The 20,710-nt window shown below is 42.4% G+C and overlaps 1 protein-coding gene across 1 annotated transcript in view; it reads right to left on the bottom strand.

Annotated features, from left to right (window-relative positions):
* LOC110493796 (heterogeneous nuclear ribonucleoprotein L-like) overlaps window positions 1-20,139 on the bottom strand; it is a 58,006-nt gene extending 37,867 nt beyond the window's left edge. The window contains exon 1 of the mRNA XM_036949782.2: window positions 19,657-20,139. Within this exon, the coding sequence (XP_036805677.1) occupies window positions 19,657-19,869 (213 nt within the window). The 5' untranslated portion in view covers window positions 19,870-20,139. The remainder of the gene's footprint in view (window positions 1-19,656) is intronic.
* Between the last annotated feature and the right edge of the window lie 571 nt (window positions 20,140-20,710).

The following is a 20,710-nucleotide window of genomic DNA, read 5'->3' as shown; positions in this document are numbered from 1 at the left end:
AAGTACTATCTCACAACTCGATGAAACCGCCACTCTTGCACAGACATTTAGAAACTAAACAGGAGTTTTTTGAGCGAGAATTATGATGACCTTTGAGTAGTAAGATGTGTATAAAAGCAACAGATACCATTAATAAGAAGGGGCTAGAACCGTCTTATATGGTGAGCTACCGAGTGGCTAGGACAGGCAAGCCCCATACTGTTGTGGAGGACTTCATTCTTCCTGCTGCCGTGGATATGGCTGGGACAAGTCAGTGAATTCTATGCATTACAGCTGGATGAGTCAACAGATGTGGCCGTCTGGCACAGCTCCTGGTATATGTCCGTTACGTTTATGGGGGGGTCATTTAAGGAAGAAATCCTCTTCTGCAAACAGGAGAGTTGTACTGGACAGCTTTGTGACATCAAGTGGACTTTGGTGGTCAAGATGTGTTGGTATCTGTACTGATGGTGCAAAACCCATGACAGGGAGACATAGTGGAGTGGTAACGAGCGTGCAGGCAGTTGCTCCCGACGCCACTTGGGTACACTGCAGCATCCACCTATACTGCAGCATCCACCTATACTGCAGCATCCATCTATACTGCAGCATCCACCTATACTGCAGCATCCACCTATACTGCAGCATCCATCTATACTGCAGCATCCACCTATACTGCAGCATCCACCTATACTTCAGCATCCACCTATACTACAGCATCCACCTATACTGCAGCATCCACCTATACTGCAGCATCCACCTATACTTCAGCATCCACCTATACTGCCGCATCCACCTATACTGCAGCATCCACCTATACTTCAGCATCCACCTACACTGCAGCATCCACCTATACTTCAGCATCCACCTATACTGTGGCATCCACCTATACTTCAGCATCCACCTATACTGCAGCCTCCGCCTATACTTCAGCATCTACCTACATTGCAGCATCCACCTATACTGCAGCATCCACCTATACTTCAGCATCCACCTACACTGCAGCATCCACCTATACTTCAGCATCCACCTATACTGCAGCATCCACCTATACTACAGCATCCACCTATACTTCAGCATCCACCTATACTGCAGCAACCAACTATACTTCAGCATCCACCTACACTGCAGCATCCACCTATACTGCAGCATCCACCTATACTGCAGCATCCACCTATACTACAGCATCCACCTATACTGCAGCATCCACCTATACTGCAGCATCCACCTATACTTCAGCATCCACCTATACTGCAGCATCCACCTATACTTCAGCATCCACCTATACTTCAGCATCCACCTATACTTCAGCATCCACCTATATTTCAGCATCCACCTATACTGCAGCATCCACCTATACTGCAGCATCCACCTATACTGCAGCATCCACCGAGAGGCTTTTTCTGCCAAGGGAATTAATGCCTGACAGCTTGAAAGACGTTAAGGACACTACAGTGAAAATGGTTAACTTTGTTAAAGCAAGGCCCCTGAAGCCTCATGTATTTTCTGCATAATATGGGCAGTGACCGTGTAACGCTTTTACTACATACAGAAGTGCGCTGGTTATCAAGGGGCAAAGTATTGACCCGTTTTTTTAAATTGAGAGACGAGCTTAAAGTTTTCTTTACCGACCATCACTTTCACTTGTCTTCATGATGACGAGTTTCTCACACAACTGGCCTATCTGGGTGATGTTTTTTCTCGCCTGAATGATCTGAATCTAGAATTACAGCAACTATATTCAATGTACGGGACAAAATTGAGGCTATGATTAAGAAGGACAACACACAGGTCTTTTCATCATTGTATGATTTTTTTTTGTGTGCAAATGAACGCAAGCTTACAGATAAGGTCAAATATGATACAGCGAGCATCTGAGCGAGCTGGGTGTGCAATTACGCAGGTACTTTTCCGAAACGGACGACACAAACAGCTGGATTCGTTATCCCTTTCATGCCCTGCCTCCAGTCCACTTACCGATATCTGAACAAGAGAGCCTCATCAAAATTGCAACAAGGCAGGATGCTCTGTGAAAATGTAATTTAATCAGAAGCCACTGCCAGATTTCTGGATTGGGCTGCTCTCAGAGCATCCTGCCTTGGCAAATCACACTGATGCCCTTTGCAACCACGTACCTATGCGAGCGTGGATTCTCGGCCCACACCAGCATGAAAACTAAATACAGGCACAGACTGTGTGTGGAAAATGATTTAAGACAGACTCTCTCCAATACAACCCAACATTGCAGTTATGTGCATCCTTTCAAGGATACCCTTCTCATTAACCTGTGGTGAGTTATTCACAATTTTTGATTAACAAATAAGGTTTTATATGTAAGATGGCTAAATAAAGAGCAACATTATTGATTCTTATTATTTGTTCGCTGGTCCTATAAGAGCTCTTTGCCACTTTTGCCACGAGCCGGGTTGAGACAAAAACTCATGCTTATATTTAATACATGTATTGTATAGTGTGTGTGGGGCAGGCTTACAATGATGGTAAAAAACAACATTTGAGAGTGCGCTGACCCTGGTGCTAGAGGGGGTACGCAGCTGGAGGTTGAATGTTTGAAGGGGTAGGGGACAACAAAACATTTGGGAACCGCTGATCTACACCATAAAATCTACGGTAGAGATTTCATTAGAGAGGAACCAATCTAGAAACCAACAGATTATCAACTTCGAGCTACAAATATCCAATACTTTCTCTAACTGCACAGCCTGCCAGCCCAAATGCATGGAGAAAACCTTACGGCATTGATTATTCGCTCTGGCTCTATGCTCACCGCAATGCCCTGCCTGCTGAAGCACGACCTCTGGCTGGATGTGGTTTTCTGCTGAGTCAGTCACCATTCGGGCCAGACAGTCTCTTCACGCATCACTTTCCGTTCAGGTTGGGCTGAGTTGGAACATGGCCTTTTATAACGCATTAACTGTCTCAAAGCAGTTCCCCACACAAAGTTATAATTAAATTGAGAGCAGGTTATTTTTGTTGTCATTGCTAGCTAGCTCACTAGCACTTAGCCTTTGGGACCAGAGCAGCAGAGTAGAGCAGAGGGTGATGCTAGCTGTAGGTCATCAGTGAAACATCCTTGACAACCGTAAAGCCTGTGGCATTAATCATTGTGGCAGTTTGTTTCACATGAAGTTAGTAGGGGGTCGGCGGTTTTATCGTTCGTGCCATGTGAGACGACTATGTTTCTACCCCTCGCGCACACACACACTACCACCACCATCAGACAGAACAGAGTGGATATGACAGGAGAACAGCTATCTCATAGTCGCGGCATAGCCGCGGCAAAGGGCATTATGTACCACCCCCCGCTCCCCTCCCTTGCCCTTTTCTCCATCTCCATAGCAACAGGATCTCCACTTTTTTTTTGGAGGAATAAGGGGTGAGGGGGTGACAAGCTTTGACACATCCCTTTCAGTGACATTTGCGATCAAGGACGGATGTATGTATAATTACAATTTTAACATACATATTCATCATCAGTGCTTGCTACTTAGTTTCTAGGCACCCGTTGATTTGCAACTAACAGGCATTTTGGTTTTGCCGAGCGAGGGCCATTAACTAATCTCTCATTTCTTTTTTCGTCCTCCTTCTCTTCCAGAATGTTTCTCATTAAACCTGGCCTTGTCTGCTACCGCTAAATGAGAGCGGTAAACATTTGCCAGGTCAAACGCTGCACAAACAGGGCTAACAAGGCAGAAGTAATGCATAATTTATCTCGCCAACAGCCAGGGTTCCACAGAACAAACAATCTGACGAGGGAACATTTGTTTTAGTGCGGTTTTTCGAGAGTCGTCATTAATTTAACCATTCTGATAATGTCTCAGTTGCACGTCCCAAATGGCACACTATTCCCTATATATTGCACTACTGTTAACCAGGGCTCATAGGGCTCTAGTCAAATGTAGTGTGCTATATAGGGAATAGTGTGTAAATATACAATGTCAGATGAAGATTTCCTTCAGGCTGTCGGATAGAATGGAAGAAAATCAGGAGGTGCAAGTAGTGTGAAATATCTTGGGCTTTCTTTTGTCAAAAGCGATTACTTTTCGGGGGATGACATGAAAACAAGGCTCCTCTTCTACTGCAGGGAACCACATTTGAATTAATATATTTTGGTCATGAACTATTAACATTGTTTTATTGAGCAAACCTGGTAGGCGGGTAGTAGAGACTGCATAACCACATTTGAAACTGAATTTGAAGATTATATAGAGAGTCATATAACAAAGATACAACATGAATTGGTTCCTAAACGTAGATACCATTGCGTAGTAGCAGTTCTTATAATCTGTCGTAGTTCTAGTAATTGGTTGTAATATGGTTATATGATGTCTCCTCAACCAGAAAACCAGTTTACAATGAAAAAATGATGCTTTGAAGTCCCCATATGCCTAAAGTTTGACACACTTTAATCACATAAAATAAAAAATGGTTCTGGATCGTTCTCCAATCAAGCATGTGGTTTAGCCGACAAATTAAATGCCCCCGTCATATTCAATTTATTCTGCTCGCCACTTGGGTTCGGAAGGGCCCCATTTCTGTTAGAACATTCCTGGTTAAATATTTTATATTGTTTCCTCATGCAACAAACCCCCTCAATCCCCTTCTTCTCTGATCTCCCCATGTCACATTAGTTCAGCTGCACCATCGAGACCATCTGGTGCATCAAGGCCTGGTATGGCAACTACTCGGCATCCGACCGTAAGGCGCTACAGAGGGTAGTGCGTACGGCCTAATACTTCACTGGGGCCAAGCTTCCTGCCATCCAGGACCTACAGTATATACTAGGCGGTGTCAGAGGAAGGCCCAAAAAATGGTCAAAGACTCCAGTCACCCAAGTTATAGACTGTTCTCTCTGCTACCGCATGGCAAGCGGTACCAGAGCGCCAAGTCTAGGTCTAAAAGGCTCCTTAACAGCTTCTACCCCAAGCTATAAGACTGCAGAACAATTAATCAAATGGCCACCCAGACTATTTAAATTGACCCCCCAACCCCTTTGTTTTTACACTGCTGCTACTTGCGGTTTATTGTCTATGCATAGTCACTTTATCCCTACCTACATGTACAAACTACCTCGACTAACCTGTACCCTCGCACACTGACTCTGTACCGGTACCCCCTGTACATAGACTCGTTATTTTTATGTCATTTTATTGTGTGACTTTTTTAAAACTTTAGTTTATTTAGTAATATTTTCTTAACTCTATTTCTTGAACTGCATTGTTGGTTGTGACAAATACAAAATGGTATTTTATTTGATGGACAAGGCCAGACAAGGCAGATAAAGAGAGCCTAGCTCACACCATCAGACCCGGGTTCCAGTATTATTACGTCTAGTCAAATACCTCAAGCGTTTCCTCTAGCCTGCCTGGATTTCCAGATGGGTGTGGTTTCAGTCAAGCACAGATTAAGTATTTAAAAGGATTTCAAATAGTATTTGAACCCAGGTCTGCACCATACACATGATATTGAACCCAACCATCTTTCCTGCTTTGGACAAATTAGTATTTCAGGCAGAATTCCAGAGGCCAGAAGGTGAGACAAGACAGCATTTTGAAGCTTTTGTTCTCTGCCAGTACCTATCTGTGTTTTTTCAGGTAAAGGGAGAACGTGGACACTAGTGTTTCAGGCACTCTGGCACAATATCCTTCCATTAAAACTTCTTCATGAAATATACAAACTGAGGATGAGTATACAAAACAGTGGTTTGCTTCAAGTCTTTCATATGAGAAAAGATGGACCATTGTTCATTTGGTTCAATTAAAGGCACTTCCCCCAAAAAATGTAAGTAGATCATTTCCCAAAGTCCTTGAACACAGGAGAGGAGATCTCCACTCGTCTATTTGTCAATCAATTTTGGTGTGTGTGTGTGTGCCTCTCAGACACACACATACACACGCACACACATCCACAAACACACGGCCCAATCTTTTCAACTCCTCAACCCAGAACTGCAGAGTATGGGCATAGCAAGCAATATCCTGCACAATACATCACTTAGGGACGCCTTCGAAGCCAGCTGTCAGAAAAATACTGCATTGCATTGGCCAATGTCAACTCCCCTCCGCAGCCACGGTAATCAACAATGTTCAAACAGTGTTAGCGTCATCAGGCTAAGGCCACAGCAGACACAAACACAACTCAAGAAAGGGCTATAGTGTGATCCCTATCCTTAATGCCCTTTGAGTTGATGCTGGAGGCTATTTTTGTATCCTTCTTCATTAAATAGATGGCTATTCTCTCAAACAATCATCTGGAGGGCAATTGGGAGAGCACACGACCCTGCAGTGTAACAGACACACACGCACCCATACACACACACACACACAGCGCCTTAAAGGGATAGTTCATGATTTTGGCAATGAAGCTCTGTATCTACTCCCCAGAGTCATAAACCCGCGGATACCATTTTTATGTCTCTGCATCCTGTATAAAGGAAGTTAGAGGTATTTTCACAAGACAATGCTAACTAGCATTAGCGCAATGACAACCTAACCCCAGCGGGACTCTGGACTTTTGCCCACTCGAAGGTAGCGCGCCATCCAATAAATTATAACTCATCACCGTTTCCTCTATATGAGAGTGGGCTGGCCTTCCTTAGCTCTTCGGAGACTAAGGAAGGCCAGACTAACTAAGGTTTTATTAATAAGGCCAAACTGAGACAGCTCCCATTTAACCTGTCCATCAGACAAAAGACAACTATTGCCTGTGCTCATATGACAGTGTTTGGTTGACTGTGCCTTAGGCCCCTACAGTTCCAGTTATCAGCCCCTTCAGCTTGGAATGAGCTTCAAAAGGCCCTGAAGTTACAGGAGCTCATCCCTTAAAATGAGTTTAAAGGTAAGATAAACACTTTGATGGAAAATGAAGTGGGGGGCTGTCGATAATTTGAACCCTAGTTGCTCCACACCTCCCCAAACCATCTTGCTGCTCAATGTGTAAATGTATGCTTTTAAACTGTAGTGCTTTGTTTTTTTATGTTGTAAAAGTGTCGGAAACTTTGTGTGCTACTACTTCGGCCAGGTCTCTCTTGTAAAATAGATTTTTAATTATATTGAGACTAACCTGGTAAATTAAAAATAAATAAAAGAACAGAAACTGGGGTGAAGGCACAAAATATCCCCATCGTCCAGCTTCCCGTGCCCTTTCTGCCTATGGGCCCTGGTCAAAAGTGATGCAGAGAATAGGATGCCATTGGAGATGTACACCTTCTCTCTCCTTTCCTTCTCACCCATTCAGCCACAGAGGTTATTAATATGGATATGATTGGATTCTATGCCCTACTTTTCAAGTTACACATTGACATTCGGGAGGAATTTTCCACCGCTTTGATGATCTTCACAGACCCCCCCCCCCACATCTCTTTCTCTATATTGTTTTAACGTTGTGCGCGCCGAAGCTTGCTTTTATATTTTCACTTCAAAGGGGAAGCCTATTTTCACAAGGCCGCAGGCTTTTGGATTGTTTCTGTGTAGTTGCGTGCACAACAAAACTTATCAATGATCATGTGTTTTTTGGCATGTGAAAAAAAATAGGCTTTAAAGAGACTGCGATGAAAATCATTCAAGGTCGTTGTCTATGATAATCCCCATATTCAAATTGATCATCAGCCTTTGACAGAAAGTTGCTTGAAAAACATGATAACTGTCCATAGATCTTATCTGATGGACCAGGGCCTGTATGATAATAATCATAATCATAATTTGGGGGTGCTTACTGAATATAGTCTTGTTTCACTATATGTGCAAGTGGGTAACCTGTACAGGTGTGAGGTTTTTGACATATCCCTCTCCCCCTGAGACCTCCTCGGAGAGGGTCAGGGAGTGTCAATATAGGATCAGTTTGGCTTTTTAGATCATGATACGATTATATGGGCGGGGGGGGGGGGGGGGGGCACCTGATCCAAGAGCCGAGATGCTTTTTGGTTTCTTGATTTTTCTTCTGTGTAAAGATTCTAGTTGCATGGATGGAAAATATCCCTACATTGCTGTTTGAATATGATAATTGTTCTATTCGTTTAATTCAAACAGCAGTGCAGTTCCCACCATATTGCTTTTCCTCTCGTTGATTACAATGTATTCAGAGTTAATACATCCCAGTGCTCCTTTGAGGAACATCACCTTCAACCTCGAAGTTAAATAATGTCCCCACTGATCAGCATATCTTTTGAATGTGAGGTTAATAAACTACTTAGTATTAGAGAGAACATGCTTTACATACATCCTAACACCACACGCACACACACACACAGACACACTAGCCATAATGCCTCAGTGGCTCAACATTGGAATGTGCCTTTGACTTCTAATTATTGCAGAAGAAAAAAGATTCTCATCCAATTTTAATTTGGGTAACATCATTGGCATGCAGGTCTGTCTGAAATGCAAATGTCCTATAATTATGCCAACGTTAAAAAAAGGCCAAACTTGTCAACAGATGTGGTGGAATATTCATTCTCATATCTTTTACATATCAGACGAGTAATTTTTAATCACTCAAACGCATAATCACCCTAATCACACGAAGAGATAACAAAACTATTGTTATTCTCATCAGACGCTGTCTAAAACATACAGGAAAAGGTGAAGAGGACCTTTACTACCAGATGAGTGAACGTGTAATGAGGTGGAACCATTCTCATGAGATGACTAACCTTGCCAGAGGCCTGAGGATTTGGGTTAACTTCACGAGCTAATGACCAGCCTTGGCTATAGCTCAGCGAGCTAGCAGTCTTGTGACACGCGAGAGACCCTGATACGAACCATGGTTGGAACCATACTGAAACAGCCATTGAAACGCAGCTATTCAAAATAAACTAATGTTCCAAATGTTTCAGAAGGGCCATTGAGGTGTGTCCGTCTCTTACTCAGTTTAGGCCATCATTAAGACGTGCCATTATGCAGCCTGATTGCATTTCAAGCTGAAAAGCGACAATAAATGCTAAGAATTTCCTTGATTATTGATTGGCAGACTTTGACGATGTTGGTCCATTGTTTTGAGGCTGACAGAAACAGTAAAGACAGTGGCCTGGATTGGTCTAGCAGTTACTGTTGCTGTCGGCTTCAGAGCACATGTACAGGTGTACCTGATGTACAGATTCACTTGATCACTCTGTTGTTGCGGAGAATCCTCCTGCACAGCGGGAAATGCGAACTTGTATTAGAGGTTTAAAAAAGGCTTCGAAAGTTTGTCATTTCCACTTTAAAAAGTGAAAAATTTATCAACCCCTACCAAAATGACAAATGAATTACAATCCACATAATAATTCACATTTCCTGTTACTGCAGCATTATTTCCCTAAATGTACAGTTTAGTCATTTAGCAGACACTCTTATGCAGATGGACTTACAATAGAGAGTGTATACATTCCTGCTGTGAGAAACTGGTCAAATTAAGATATGACATACAGTATGTACGCAGGTGTTGGCGTTTGAATTTAGTTCACACCGCACCCACACTTTCCTGTCTCCCTTCACTATCTCTGTCCAGTAAAACAATTCGTATTTATTTTTTATTTTTAAATAGGTAAATGCGTTTGAGAGTGATGGTGATAGTGAAGGGAAGGGCTCGGCCATACGATCTCACAGTGGGTTACGTCACGGAATGTTGCCACTACTACCAAAGTCACACCTGGTTGAGGAATCTCAAGAAGGCCACCGGCTTGTTCATCATGCTGACAGACCAGCAGGATTTAGCCGAGTGCCAATATACCCTTATACTGAATTCTTATTATTTTTTGGACTGAATCTCGCTCATTGTCTCCAATACTCCAAATGCCATAAGTTTTCTTTTTCACTTCTATAACTGACTACAATGTCGAGGCTCTCCTAGAAGTTGGCGGTGTGAGGGGGAATCATTTTGATATCATGGATGGTCAGTCCTTGCATCCATAGCTCTGTCTATGCACTGAGGAGTGGTTACATTTCTCTTGCCCCATCCCTCAGCTTTTTACCGAAACAGGGGCGTAGAGTTTGCTTTGTTATTGTTTCAACTGCTGCTTGCCGCTTTAATCTAGTGCGGAGAAGACTGGGACCAGAAATCAGCCAAGCATTTCTAACACACCGGGATAGTTTTTTCCCTCCAGGCCCCCGTTATTAGCCAAATAATGATCATTTTGCGCAAAACCCCCCAATTTAGACAAGCCAAATGGGCAAAACAATTGCCCTATGGCCAGTCCGTCTCTGATGTGCTACAGCTTTCTCCAGGTGTATCTTACTTCATCTTACTAATGGTAGTGAATCTCCTTCTACACATACAATAAGAATGCAGTACTTTCCCCAAACAGGAAATCAAAGAAGATAATGAAAATGTATAAATAAATCAGCAGCAATAACAACATATGTAATATCCTCATCTCGTCTGTTTGGTGTTCTTACGTTGGAAAATCCAAAAATCGTATTGACAAAATGCCAACAGCTACTATATGTAAATAAAGCCTCCTCAAAATGTAAATTAGTCAGAAATGTGTCTCTGCTTCGAACACGTCCTCAACATCTGTTTCAGTAAGTGTGCCTATCTCTGCGTGACGTTTACCATGGTTAACAACACCAAAAACAACGTAAATGGTGCAGAAAAACCAACATTTCATCTCTAGGCTTCCACCTGACGTTAGCTTTGGAGAAGCATTAATAGGCGAGGGCACAGGCCTCATTTACATATACTTCAATAAACCACACAAAATAAAAAACTGTCGGGATCACCATTAATTCCAGCGCCGGATTACATAAAACACTGACTCGCAAAAGCCAAGGAATACTAAGGAACGCCTCTCCGCCAGTATCTCTGATGTCAGAAAGGGTTGGGAGAAATAACGTCCCGCAGTGCGATGTGCCAGCTAAGTAGGGCATGTCGGGAGCTGCCACCGCCAGCCCGCCTGCCTTCAGAACTCTCCTTTTGCAAGGGGGCGAACTGCTGCTTTCAAGCTCTCCCTCTGAAGACGATGCTGAGATCACAGAGTTGCGGAGATAAAGCGCCTGTGATTCTACTCCCCCACCTCCATCCCCTTCCCTCCTGTGCCCCACCCCCACTCGAGTCTCAAAATGTAACTTGAATAAAGACAGACAGGGCAGCAGAGTTAATATGGAGCTGCCCTCCCCGGTCCCTGGCTGGTTGCGGTGCAATGACGAGCAGCCAAAGTTCAGCAGCACAGCCTTGAAGTCAGGCTGGTACCCAGTGAATGTAGCCAAGTTATCGTTACTCATTGTGTATTTATTATTACTTTTATTAATACGTGTTATTACTTTACTTTATTTTATTATTTCTCTTTTTTTCTTCTTCTCTCTTCATTGTTCGGAAGGGCCCGTCAGTAAGCATTTCACTGTTAGCTACACTTGTTGTTTACGAAGCATGTGACAAATACAATTGGATTTGATTTGCATTGAGAGAGTTGGCCAGACCAGTCGCTGTATGCTTATAAAGGGAGTCTCGAAGAAGATGGTGGCCACTGGCAAGGCCACAACCAACACCACCGATATCATTTCAGCCCTTGCTAATATTACCATTGAATTGCTGTTCAAAAAAAAATCTGGGGTACCAGTATTGCCTCAAGAGATTTTCCATGTTGCTTTGTTTTGACTGGCACCGTAGAAAATAGGGGAAATGCACTGCAATTTTACATCTAGGCATTGCTTTGTAGGTGTGTAGCCTCAGGACATGTTGAATAACAGTCCAAAGAAAAGAAGCGCTCTCTCACTGCGCTTGCAGAGTATCACTTATTTATTGAATGCCGACATTTCAGCCTCACCGACCGTCATCAGAGATCTTAACCAGTATTTCCTAGCACATCGCCATGTCAGTCTTGGAAGGGGGAACGGACTCGGACTCACACTATTCCCCATGTCTTACAGCAGTGGCTTCATCAAGCGCAAGCTCTTGGCATACTCTGGCCGTGACGCTGCAACTACTGCTGTACTTGTGTTCACAGGAGAGAGAGATGGAGAGAGGGATAGAGAAAGGGAGGGAGTGAAAAGGGAGATGGAGAATGGGAGAAAGGGAGAGGCCCAAGGCAGAGGGGGAGGCCTCTGCAAAAGAGAGGGCGAGTTGGACAGAGAGCCTTATCCTGGTAATGAAGAGGGACGGTCAACAAAGCCACCAGCAAAAATCCTATCCCTCTCTCCCTCTGCTACAGTCGTCTGTTAATGTTTGCCTTTTCAATTGTTTGCACAGTGATTTCCGATGGGAATACACTTCACAGCACTAGCCTCTCAGTTCTTGTTACACTCTTCAATTGGACAGTAGTACTGTTTTCCTGTTTTTAGGGACAATAGCTTTAGGCGATCTCAACATCACGGCCATCTTTACAGACTAGGTTTCAAAATTTCTGTGGCATTACAGCTCTAGCATGGTCCCGTATCTCTTTGCGCTGTCATGCTAACGGCCATATCACAAGAAACACAGAGGCAGAAAGGTTGACTGCATATTCAATTCAAATTCAAATCTCTCTTTTTAAAGTCATCCCCCCCCCCCCCCACTTTCCTCGACTTTTCCTAAATAAGTCTATTTAACGCAGGTATGTTCCGCAGAGCATCAAATCCTCTTGCAGAGTCACATGCAGGTAAGACGTTTTGATTTCTAGATATTATCAGAAAGAGCAGATTCCGAAGTTTCCAAAACACTGACCTTTGACAATAACTCTCAAGATTGAAGAGATTAGCTCTATTTCAAAATGTCACTTTTTCAGAGAATAGCCCCTGTTCCATGCACTACACATAATGAACCTGTGGCAGCAGGCAGCCTACAATAACTTCATGAAAATGCCATTGTGTTCTTTGAATTTATGTATTCATTTATTCTAATGTTATCAAACACCTCCACAAACACAACCAAACAGCACATACGATAGCATATATGAAATGTGTCTATTAGACTTATACTTGAATGTCGCAGTCAAAATGACCGCTCATTGGCTCAAAGCGGGGTCCCTCGAGGCCCTGCTTTTCTAGTGATAGGAGTGCTACAGAGCACAAACAGTTCTGGGATTAGACTGCAATACCTCATTTCCCCTACTGATTTGGGAGCAATACAAAATGATATCAAATAGAAAACAGTCCAATAGTGACAGTGTTCACAGAAAGGCATTCACAGCGGGCATAGCTGCCTCGCTGCCTCACTGCTTGACACTTATGGGGCCAGCTAAGCTACTGGAGGAAAAGGAAGAGACAATAGATCGAGAGACTGAAAGAGAATGGGGAAAGGTGGAGAATTTCGTTACACTCAGGCTTCGGCTGAGTTTAAATCATAAGCTCCTAAGTGACTCCTGATAACATCAGCACAGTGGGAATCTGCCCAAGAGCCTGTCAGCAAGGAAGACGAAGAAGAAGAAGAAGAAGGGTAGGAGATAGAAAAAAAACTGACGATAATGATTCACTTCAAACACCACCCTGGGAGCATTAAGCCTTCCCACTACAGCTCAATGAATTTAGGAGAGAGAGACTGAGAGATAGAGAGAGACAGACAGAGAGCGAGACAGAGAGAGAGAGAGAGACACAGAGTGCTGGAAAGCACAAACAGCGAAGCTAAGAAAGATAGCATCAGTTGAACACTTCCTCTGGTGCGTGGAAGTCAAAAGGAAAGAAGAAAAAAATGAGCCACAACCACTTTAATATAAACCATCTTTGGCATCTTCAGCATCTGTCGTAGGTAATAGTGTTTCTTAAGAGGTCAACAGATGCTTGCGTTGTAACTACCTTGCGGTGGAATGTGGAAAATGAGCGAACAGAACGACACTTAGCAACACACAGACATGTTCTTCAACCTTGACAGTGTTGATTGCTGGTTCGTCAAACATGAAACCCCTTGGAGTCTCCTTTATCTCAGCTCAACCGTAGGTTTTTAGTTTCTAACAACTTTACATCGCTCCTTGAATGTAACATATTTCCTGAATGATTCTCTTTTTTTATTGTGTAATACTAGATTACCGATTGCCTGTCCCTGACACTCATCTTCATGACAGGATAAAAGCATACGATTTCAGATTTTATTTTGATCGAAGACAACACATTGGGATTGGATCACTTTCAATGCAAACCATCATACTTTATACAGGTACAGGCCAAGACAAAGACTGATTGGTATACTTCAGTCTGCCTCAGAATGACAGGATGTCAGGAGGCAGAGACTGTGGGCTCAGCCCATCTTTGACAAAATGGGCAATTCTACGGCGACAGAAAGACGCCAAGACTCTGACTTTTCCACTTTAAAAGGATGCCAAACAAAAACTGTTGATTTCAAAGTTAAACAAACCATACAACTCTAGGACTTTCAACAGAACGTTTGACCAAAACAGATTTAATCGAAAAACTGTGAAGAGTAACAGAATGACGTTTTCCAACAACTCTATCAAATACTGCATTTAATCCAAAGTAATATTCAAAGATGTCTGCATAAAGAATGGGGTGTCAGATATGATATGACACCTTGACTTTGATCAAAATCTATTTGGGTTATTGAACTACAGTAAGTGCAGTGGATTAACACCCAGTAACAGAATGATGGTAGCAGAGTGACATCATTGGTCCAGCCCTGGTCGGTACTATACAGAGATGCATGGTGGTGTTTCCTGAATAGGTACACAAAGCTAGAACAATGATATTTCCTCCTTTGCATGGTTGGGTATTATTCTACACACTAGCTATTATTATAATGAGCTCAGACCCCAAATAATACCACATTTGGTTGGTCCGAAACGGACCAAATCTGTGCCAATCATAGACGTCTATGTTTCACAAGTTTGGACATCCCAGTACAACACAGTAGAGCACAGTACAGTAAAATACAGTGGAGTTCAGTACAGTAAAATACAGTGGAGTTCAGTACAGTAAAATACAATGGAGTTCAGTACAGTAAAATACAGTGGAGTTCAGTACAGTAAAATACAGTGGAGTTCAGTACAGTAAAATACAGTGGAGTTCAGTACAGTACAGTTTAGTAGACTATAAGCTAGTTTAGTACAGTAAAGTACAGTACAATACAGTAAATTATACTGTACTTTACTTGTGTGCTCTACTGTGCTGTACTAAACCATTATCTACTGTACAGTAAAGTACTGTACTTTATTGCACTGACCAATACTATACTCTACTGTAGTGTATTGTGCTGTTCAAACATGAAGCAGATGTCTATGATTGGTCCAGATTTGAACTGACCATATGTTCACTACTTTTCAATGTCCAGGGATGTCCGGTGTCGGTCAGTGCTCAGTGAGTGAGAGGGCTGTCTACAGTACATGGAAAGAGAGGGGGCTTATGGGTAGGTGTCAGTGGTGACGGGGGAAAGATCTATACAGTTACATATTGGTATATTATTTGACGATATATCGTATAGTAATGTTTTGACAATATTGCAATATACTTTTTGCGCTAGTTTGCTGTACCTTCATAGCTTGTTCTCCATCTTCTTTTTAAACAGGAAGCCAATTTGTTTTCGGCACTTTTACTTCCATGACTGATCAAAGCTAGTTTTTCTCATGGCTCTCTCTTGTCCCTCCGCAGCAGACATGTGGTGAGCAATATGTTTGGAACATCGCATCGCAATAAATCACAGTATGGAATTGCAATACATATAGAATTGTGAGAATCGCAATACATATCATATTGGCACCTAAGTATCATCATAATATCGTATCGTGAGGTCCCTGGTAATTCTCAGCCCTAAGTGTCAATAAGAGCTGGAAGTGGTGACATTAACTGGAGAGAGAGTAGATAGACAGGGAGAGAGAGAGGGAGGTGGTGTCCAGACTGTTTTCACACTCTTGGTTTGACCATGAGACAGAAGGAGAAAGTAAACAGTAATGGGCTGAACATAACAGTGTGCCAGTGGAAGGGAGGACAGTAGAAGGTAACCCAACTGTGGTTTGAGACTACTATACATGCTCATTGCAGCCATTTCAGTTCAGTCATTCTGTTACTGATTTGGTAACAGAATAACACGCTATAATCACATAATAAATCATAAACCAAATGTTATCCGCAAAAACACTATCACTAATTAGCAGGTCTACCTTTACGGTACTTGTTACTTCTGTGAACTTTCATCATCCTCCCTCCTCATGAGGGACAGAAATGAGAAAATATCTTAAAGATATGTGGTGTTTTGGTAACAGAATGACAAGACACTAGGCAATATTTCTTAAACTTACAGATGGCAAATCATTTTGGCAAAACTAAATATAAATGATATTAGTTGGTAGGGGGGACATTACTTCAGCATTATTGTGTTTTGATGTATTTCTAATACCCTTTAATACTGTTTTTGCTGGATGTTTTCTAAGATCCATTTTCCATCTGTTTGACCAGAAATCAAAGCCTTTGCTTATTCCTCATTTTTAAGATGGAAAATGTAGAGAGATTTATTTATGCCTCAATTTCTCAAAAGGTATTTACTCTTAGATGTCATTTGACACACAATGTGATGTGCTCCTGTGAACTTCTCATGTCAGTGCTAATGGGTCTTTTTACATTAAAATTCCCAAATCTAGTGTAGGAAGTAGACCAGACACTGGTAAATTAGCCTGGTCCTAGATCCGTTTATGCGATATAGAATAAAATAGAATAACTTTTCGCAGAAATGTAAATACAAGCAAGGCACTCAAACTAATTTACAGTAAAATAATTACACATGTACATTGGAAGGGGATATGCAGAGCAAAGTTTTGAATTGAGAAAATGTACGTTTGTAGCGTTCGATCTAATGTCCACAGTTAGTATGGATATTGGAATATAGTCCCAGTCAAAGTTCTTCCAGAGCTGTGTCACCCAGATCCACACTGAAGCTAATTTCTTAGCTAAGCTACCGCAGCTTTGAAAACAGGTTTCATGCAGCCCAAAGCTGAGGCTTTAGTCACACTGGTATGAGCCGCCGTTTGTAACATGCTATATTCTGTGGAAATGATTCATTCCTTGTCACAAAATGCAAACATTGCCATCTTTTGTGCCCACAAAATGCCAACGGTTATACACCGAAACCCCATGAGGGACTGTATGCCTCCCAAATGGCACCCTATTCCCTATATAGTTCACTACTTTTGACCAGGGCCTATATGTCTGTGGTCAAAAGTAGTGCACTATATAGGGAATATTTTGCCATTTGGGAGATCCATCCCGGCATCTGAACAAAGCTCTGCCTCGCACCCAGATGTTTATCAGCCAGGGCCCTTGGCTTTATGAGATAGTGCCTAGCGTCGCGCCATAGTGGCATTACTACCATCCACGAGACCACGATGTAATTCCCTCTTTGCATATGCCAATGGGATACGATTAAGAATGCAAACTGCACCTCGATCTATCTCTCCCTATCAAACACACCCACGAGGCTCATTGTTAGGCACGTAATAAAAATGTTAATGTTCTATTGAGCCCCGATAAGGCCTACCGCCGCCCACCTAGGCTCTTCTGATGTGCTTGTCAGGGCTGCGGATCACTTTCACATAAGGGACGCTATCTGGTAGCATTCCAAATGGCACCCTATTCCTCATATAGTGCACTGCTTTTGACCAGGGCCCTGACATTTGGGAGGCAACTGGCTGCCATTGCCCAAACTGAGGAGCTATTGTTGCAAAGCCAAGTAGGAGATTGATATACCAATAAAAAAGTGTAGAGAATAAAACCATATAGGAAGTCTCCACTTCCCCCTTCCTCGTGCCAATAAAAAATGATAGACAATCAGTTACCAGAGGGTGATGGTGATAATCCGATTAACAGGCAGGCTATTTAAAGAGGAGCAGAGGTAACCGTAGCAACATGCTACTCACATGAGAGGGTGTGATGTCATGTGTTATACCATGGTTGAAAAGTGTTTCCCCTTGATTGGACTCTTATTGATAATCCTTTAACGGACAATCTATCAAAAGGGGAGCGGTGCTACAGTTCAACACAGGGGAGGTGTGTGACGTGTCGATGTCACGTATACTCCCTCTCCGGTCTCTAGGTCACCAGGCTGCTGATTATCCCGCACACCTGTCACCATCGTCTCGCGCACCAGCGCCTCATGACACTCACCTGGACTCCATCACCTCCTTGATTATCTTCCCGATATCTGTCACTCCCCTTGGTTCTTTTTTCAGGTGTTACTGACTCGGTTTCATGTCGGTGCGTTGGTTGTGGCTATTGTTTTGTTTATTTATTAAAACACTCACTCCCTGTACTGGCTTCCCGACTCTCAGGGCGCTCTTTACGGTCAAAGCATGCCAAAGAGGAAAAGTGTTCCCTCTTGATTTAACTCTTTATTAAATTACCAATTTGAGGCATCAGGGCGAAATGCCAAAATCTATTTTATTTTATTAACTCTTAATTTACTAAGTACTAGGTTGACTAAGAACACATATTATTACAGCAACAGTTTGGGGAAGGATATCCAATATCCAAGATTGAGAACATCTGGGACAGTTTTTCAGACACAGATTAGGCCGAGTCTTGGACTAAAAAGTGCTTTCAATTGAAAATATCCATTGAGAATGTTTTTTTTACTCCAGGACTAGGACAAAAATGTTTAAAATTAATGTTTCATTTATTTTGACTGTGACTTGGCAGCCCACAAAGGTACTGACTGGTCCAAAGATTGAACAAGAGTGTGTGTTTTCGGTTGATTGGACGAGTGATAGCACTATCTGTGGCTTCACAGGGAGCAGCAAATGTCAAATACGGCAAGATAAGCAGTGCTCAACCAGGCAGACTCCATGACCACTTTGTATTCAAATAGTTACATTTCTCTTACGCTCTCTCTGGAGACGGACCTGATGCAGCATGTGTGATTTGGAATCCTAAACTAACCCTCCTGTATTTCTCATAAAGGATCCTAGACCACAAATCTAGATATAGAATACTTTGGGTCTTGAAGTCTATTTCAGCTTGTGGATAAACATATATGTTCATAGTTTTGTATATAACCGTGTAAATACATATTTATGAGGATAATATTATGTTGTGACTGCGAATGTGAATGTGAATGTACGTACTTCAGAGCATCTCTGTCATACTCTTTGGTGAAACAATGTTAGCCTTGGGTGAGAAATGGGATATGGTTCTTCACAGTGACATTCATCCAAATGTTAGAATAAATATTTTAAGCCCCAGTTCATAGCGTTTGTCTAAATTTAGTTAAGCTAAGACACCCACGGATACATTTCTTCGGGGGGCAGTCTCTAAGTCGATGGTAGCCTGCGTATTATTTGTCTCATTATTATTAAGACAAAATAGATTTCAAGCCGCCAGACTGTCGGGGACACTAATGTAAAATCAAATTACGGGGTAACGAAGTTAAATAGTGTGCTTCGTTCGGCAGAGAACTCCCAAGTCTTGTGTTCTGAGAGATATGAGCTACACAGCTCCACACACTTTCTATGGACAATTTTAGAGCTTTCATTTTTATTTTGTAAGCTTTCTAAAGAAAATTGCTAGATATATTGGACACAAAACTAAATTGTCATTATTGGAAATCAGTCCTTAAATAATCAAGTAGCCTAAAGATTCTCAGAACTGCAGCTGGATCAAAGGCCCATCTGTCAATCCAAGTCAAAAAAACTTTATTGAAGACTGTCACTTGCCCAGAGATAGAGATAGAAAACAACACTGACTTGTTTCTTTGAATATGGTCATTGATGATGCTCACTTTCTTTTTCAAAGCCAAGCATCCATCTAAGACAATGGGAAATGTTATGTCTACACCCACCTTTCTGCCAGACCCATATTTTTTTGTTGACCACCGGGCCCGGTTTTCCCCGGCGGTCCCCGTAGCATCCTCCTCATCTCCTAGCAGCCCCGCGGAAGCTGTATCTGAATCCTCCCCCTCCTCCAAATCCTCTCCCTCCTCCACATCCATCGTCTTGAGACGCTTAGGCGCTCTCTCGTATTCCCCTTCCTCGTATTCCTCAATGAGAGACATTGTTGATGAATAGCAACAATTTTTTGATGTTAGATTAATTCAACACCTGAGAAATAAATCACAAAAAGCAGTCCAGAAAGTTGCATGCACGTGGCTCTAAAACAGAATGTCGACCAAGCGAACTAGAATTCTGACAGCTGTGCGCATTGACGGTAATGCCACCCTCCAATACGCCCCCTTCTTGTGCGTGCACGTTCACTCTTTTTTTCACATTGCAGATTTTCTTCCATTGGACAACCTATGCTTCTGTTCTGAATATAGTCGTTGATTGGCTATGGCGGTTAGGCGTAAAAAGCGAATATAGGATAGAAGCTTCTGTTTCGCGGAAGACGAGCCACAGTCTGTAGTCTACGTGCATACCATCAAAGAGTAGAACACTAGGCCTAATTAAAAGGTAAACAATGAAGCAAATGTATCCCATGACACTTCACATTTTAGTCATTTAGCAGATGCTCTGACTTACTGGAGCAATTATAGTTACGTAACCGACCTACCCAGTTAGCTCAGGAATTTCGAACCAGCGACCTTTTTAACAGCTAGGTGACCTGCCGCCCTACTTTCACATGCAAATAGCACTTCATTTCTATAGGCAATCCATAGGCTATTGGTCAAGTACTATTCTGTTATTACTATGTACTAGTAAGGTAGTATTAGACTTAGAACTACACAATGAAGAAAACAGTCTAGTTGTTTCAACTAATTATTAAGTAACTGAGTCCACGTGTTAGGCCTACCTGAACTGAAAAAAAATATTTGGAGCAAACTTAGCTCCCAAATGCATGTGGGCATCTTACCTAAAAAGGCTGTGGAACCAGCAGGGTTGGAATAATGCAGGGGCTTA

This window comes from Oncorhynchus mykiss, chromosome 17, assembly GCF_057628025.1.
Source record: "Oncorhynchus mykiss isolate SJ-2025 chromosome 17, ASM5762802v1, whole genome shotgun sequence".
NCBI classification, from domain to species: Eukaryota; Metazoa; Chordata; class Actinopteri; order Salmoniformes; family Salmonidae; genus Oncorhynchus; species Oncorhynchus mykiss.
This window is presented reverse-complemented; position numbering and strand designations above follow the sequence as displayed.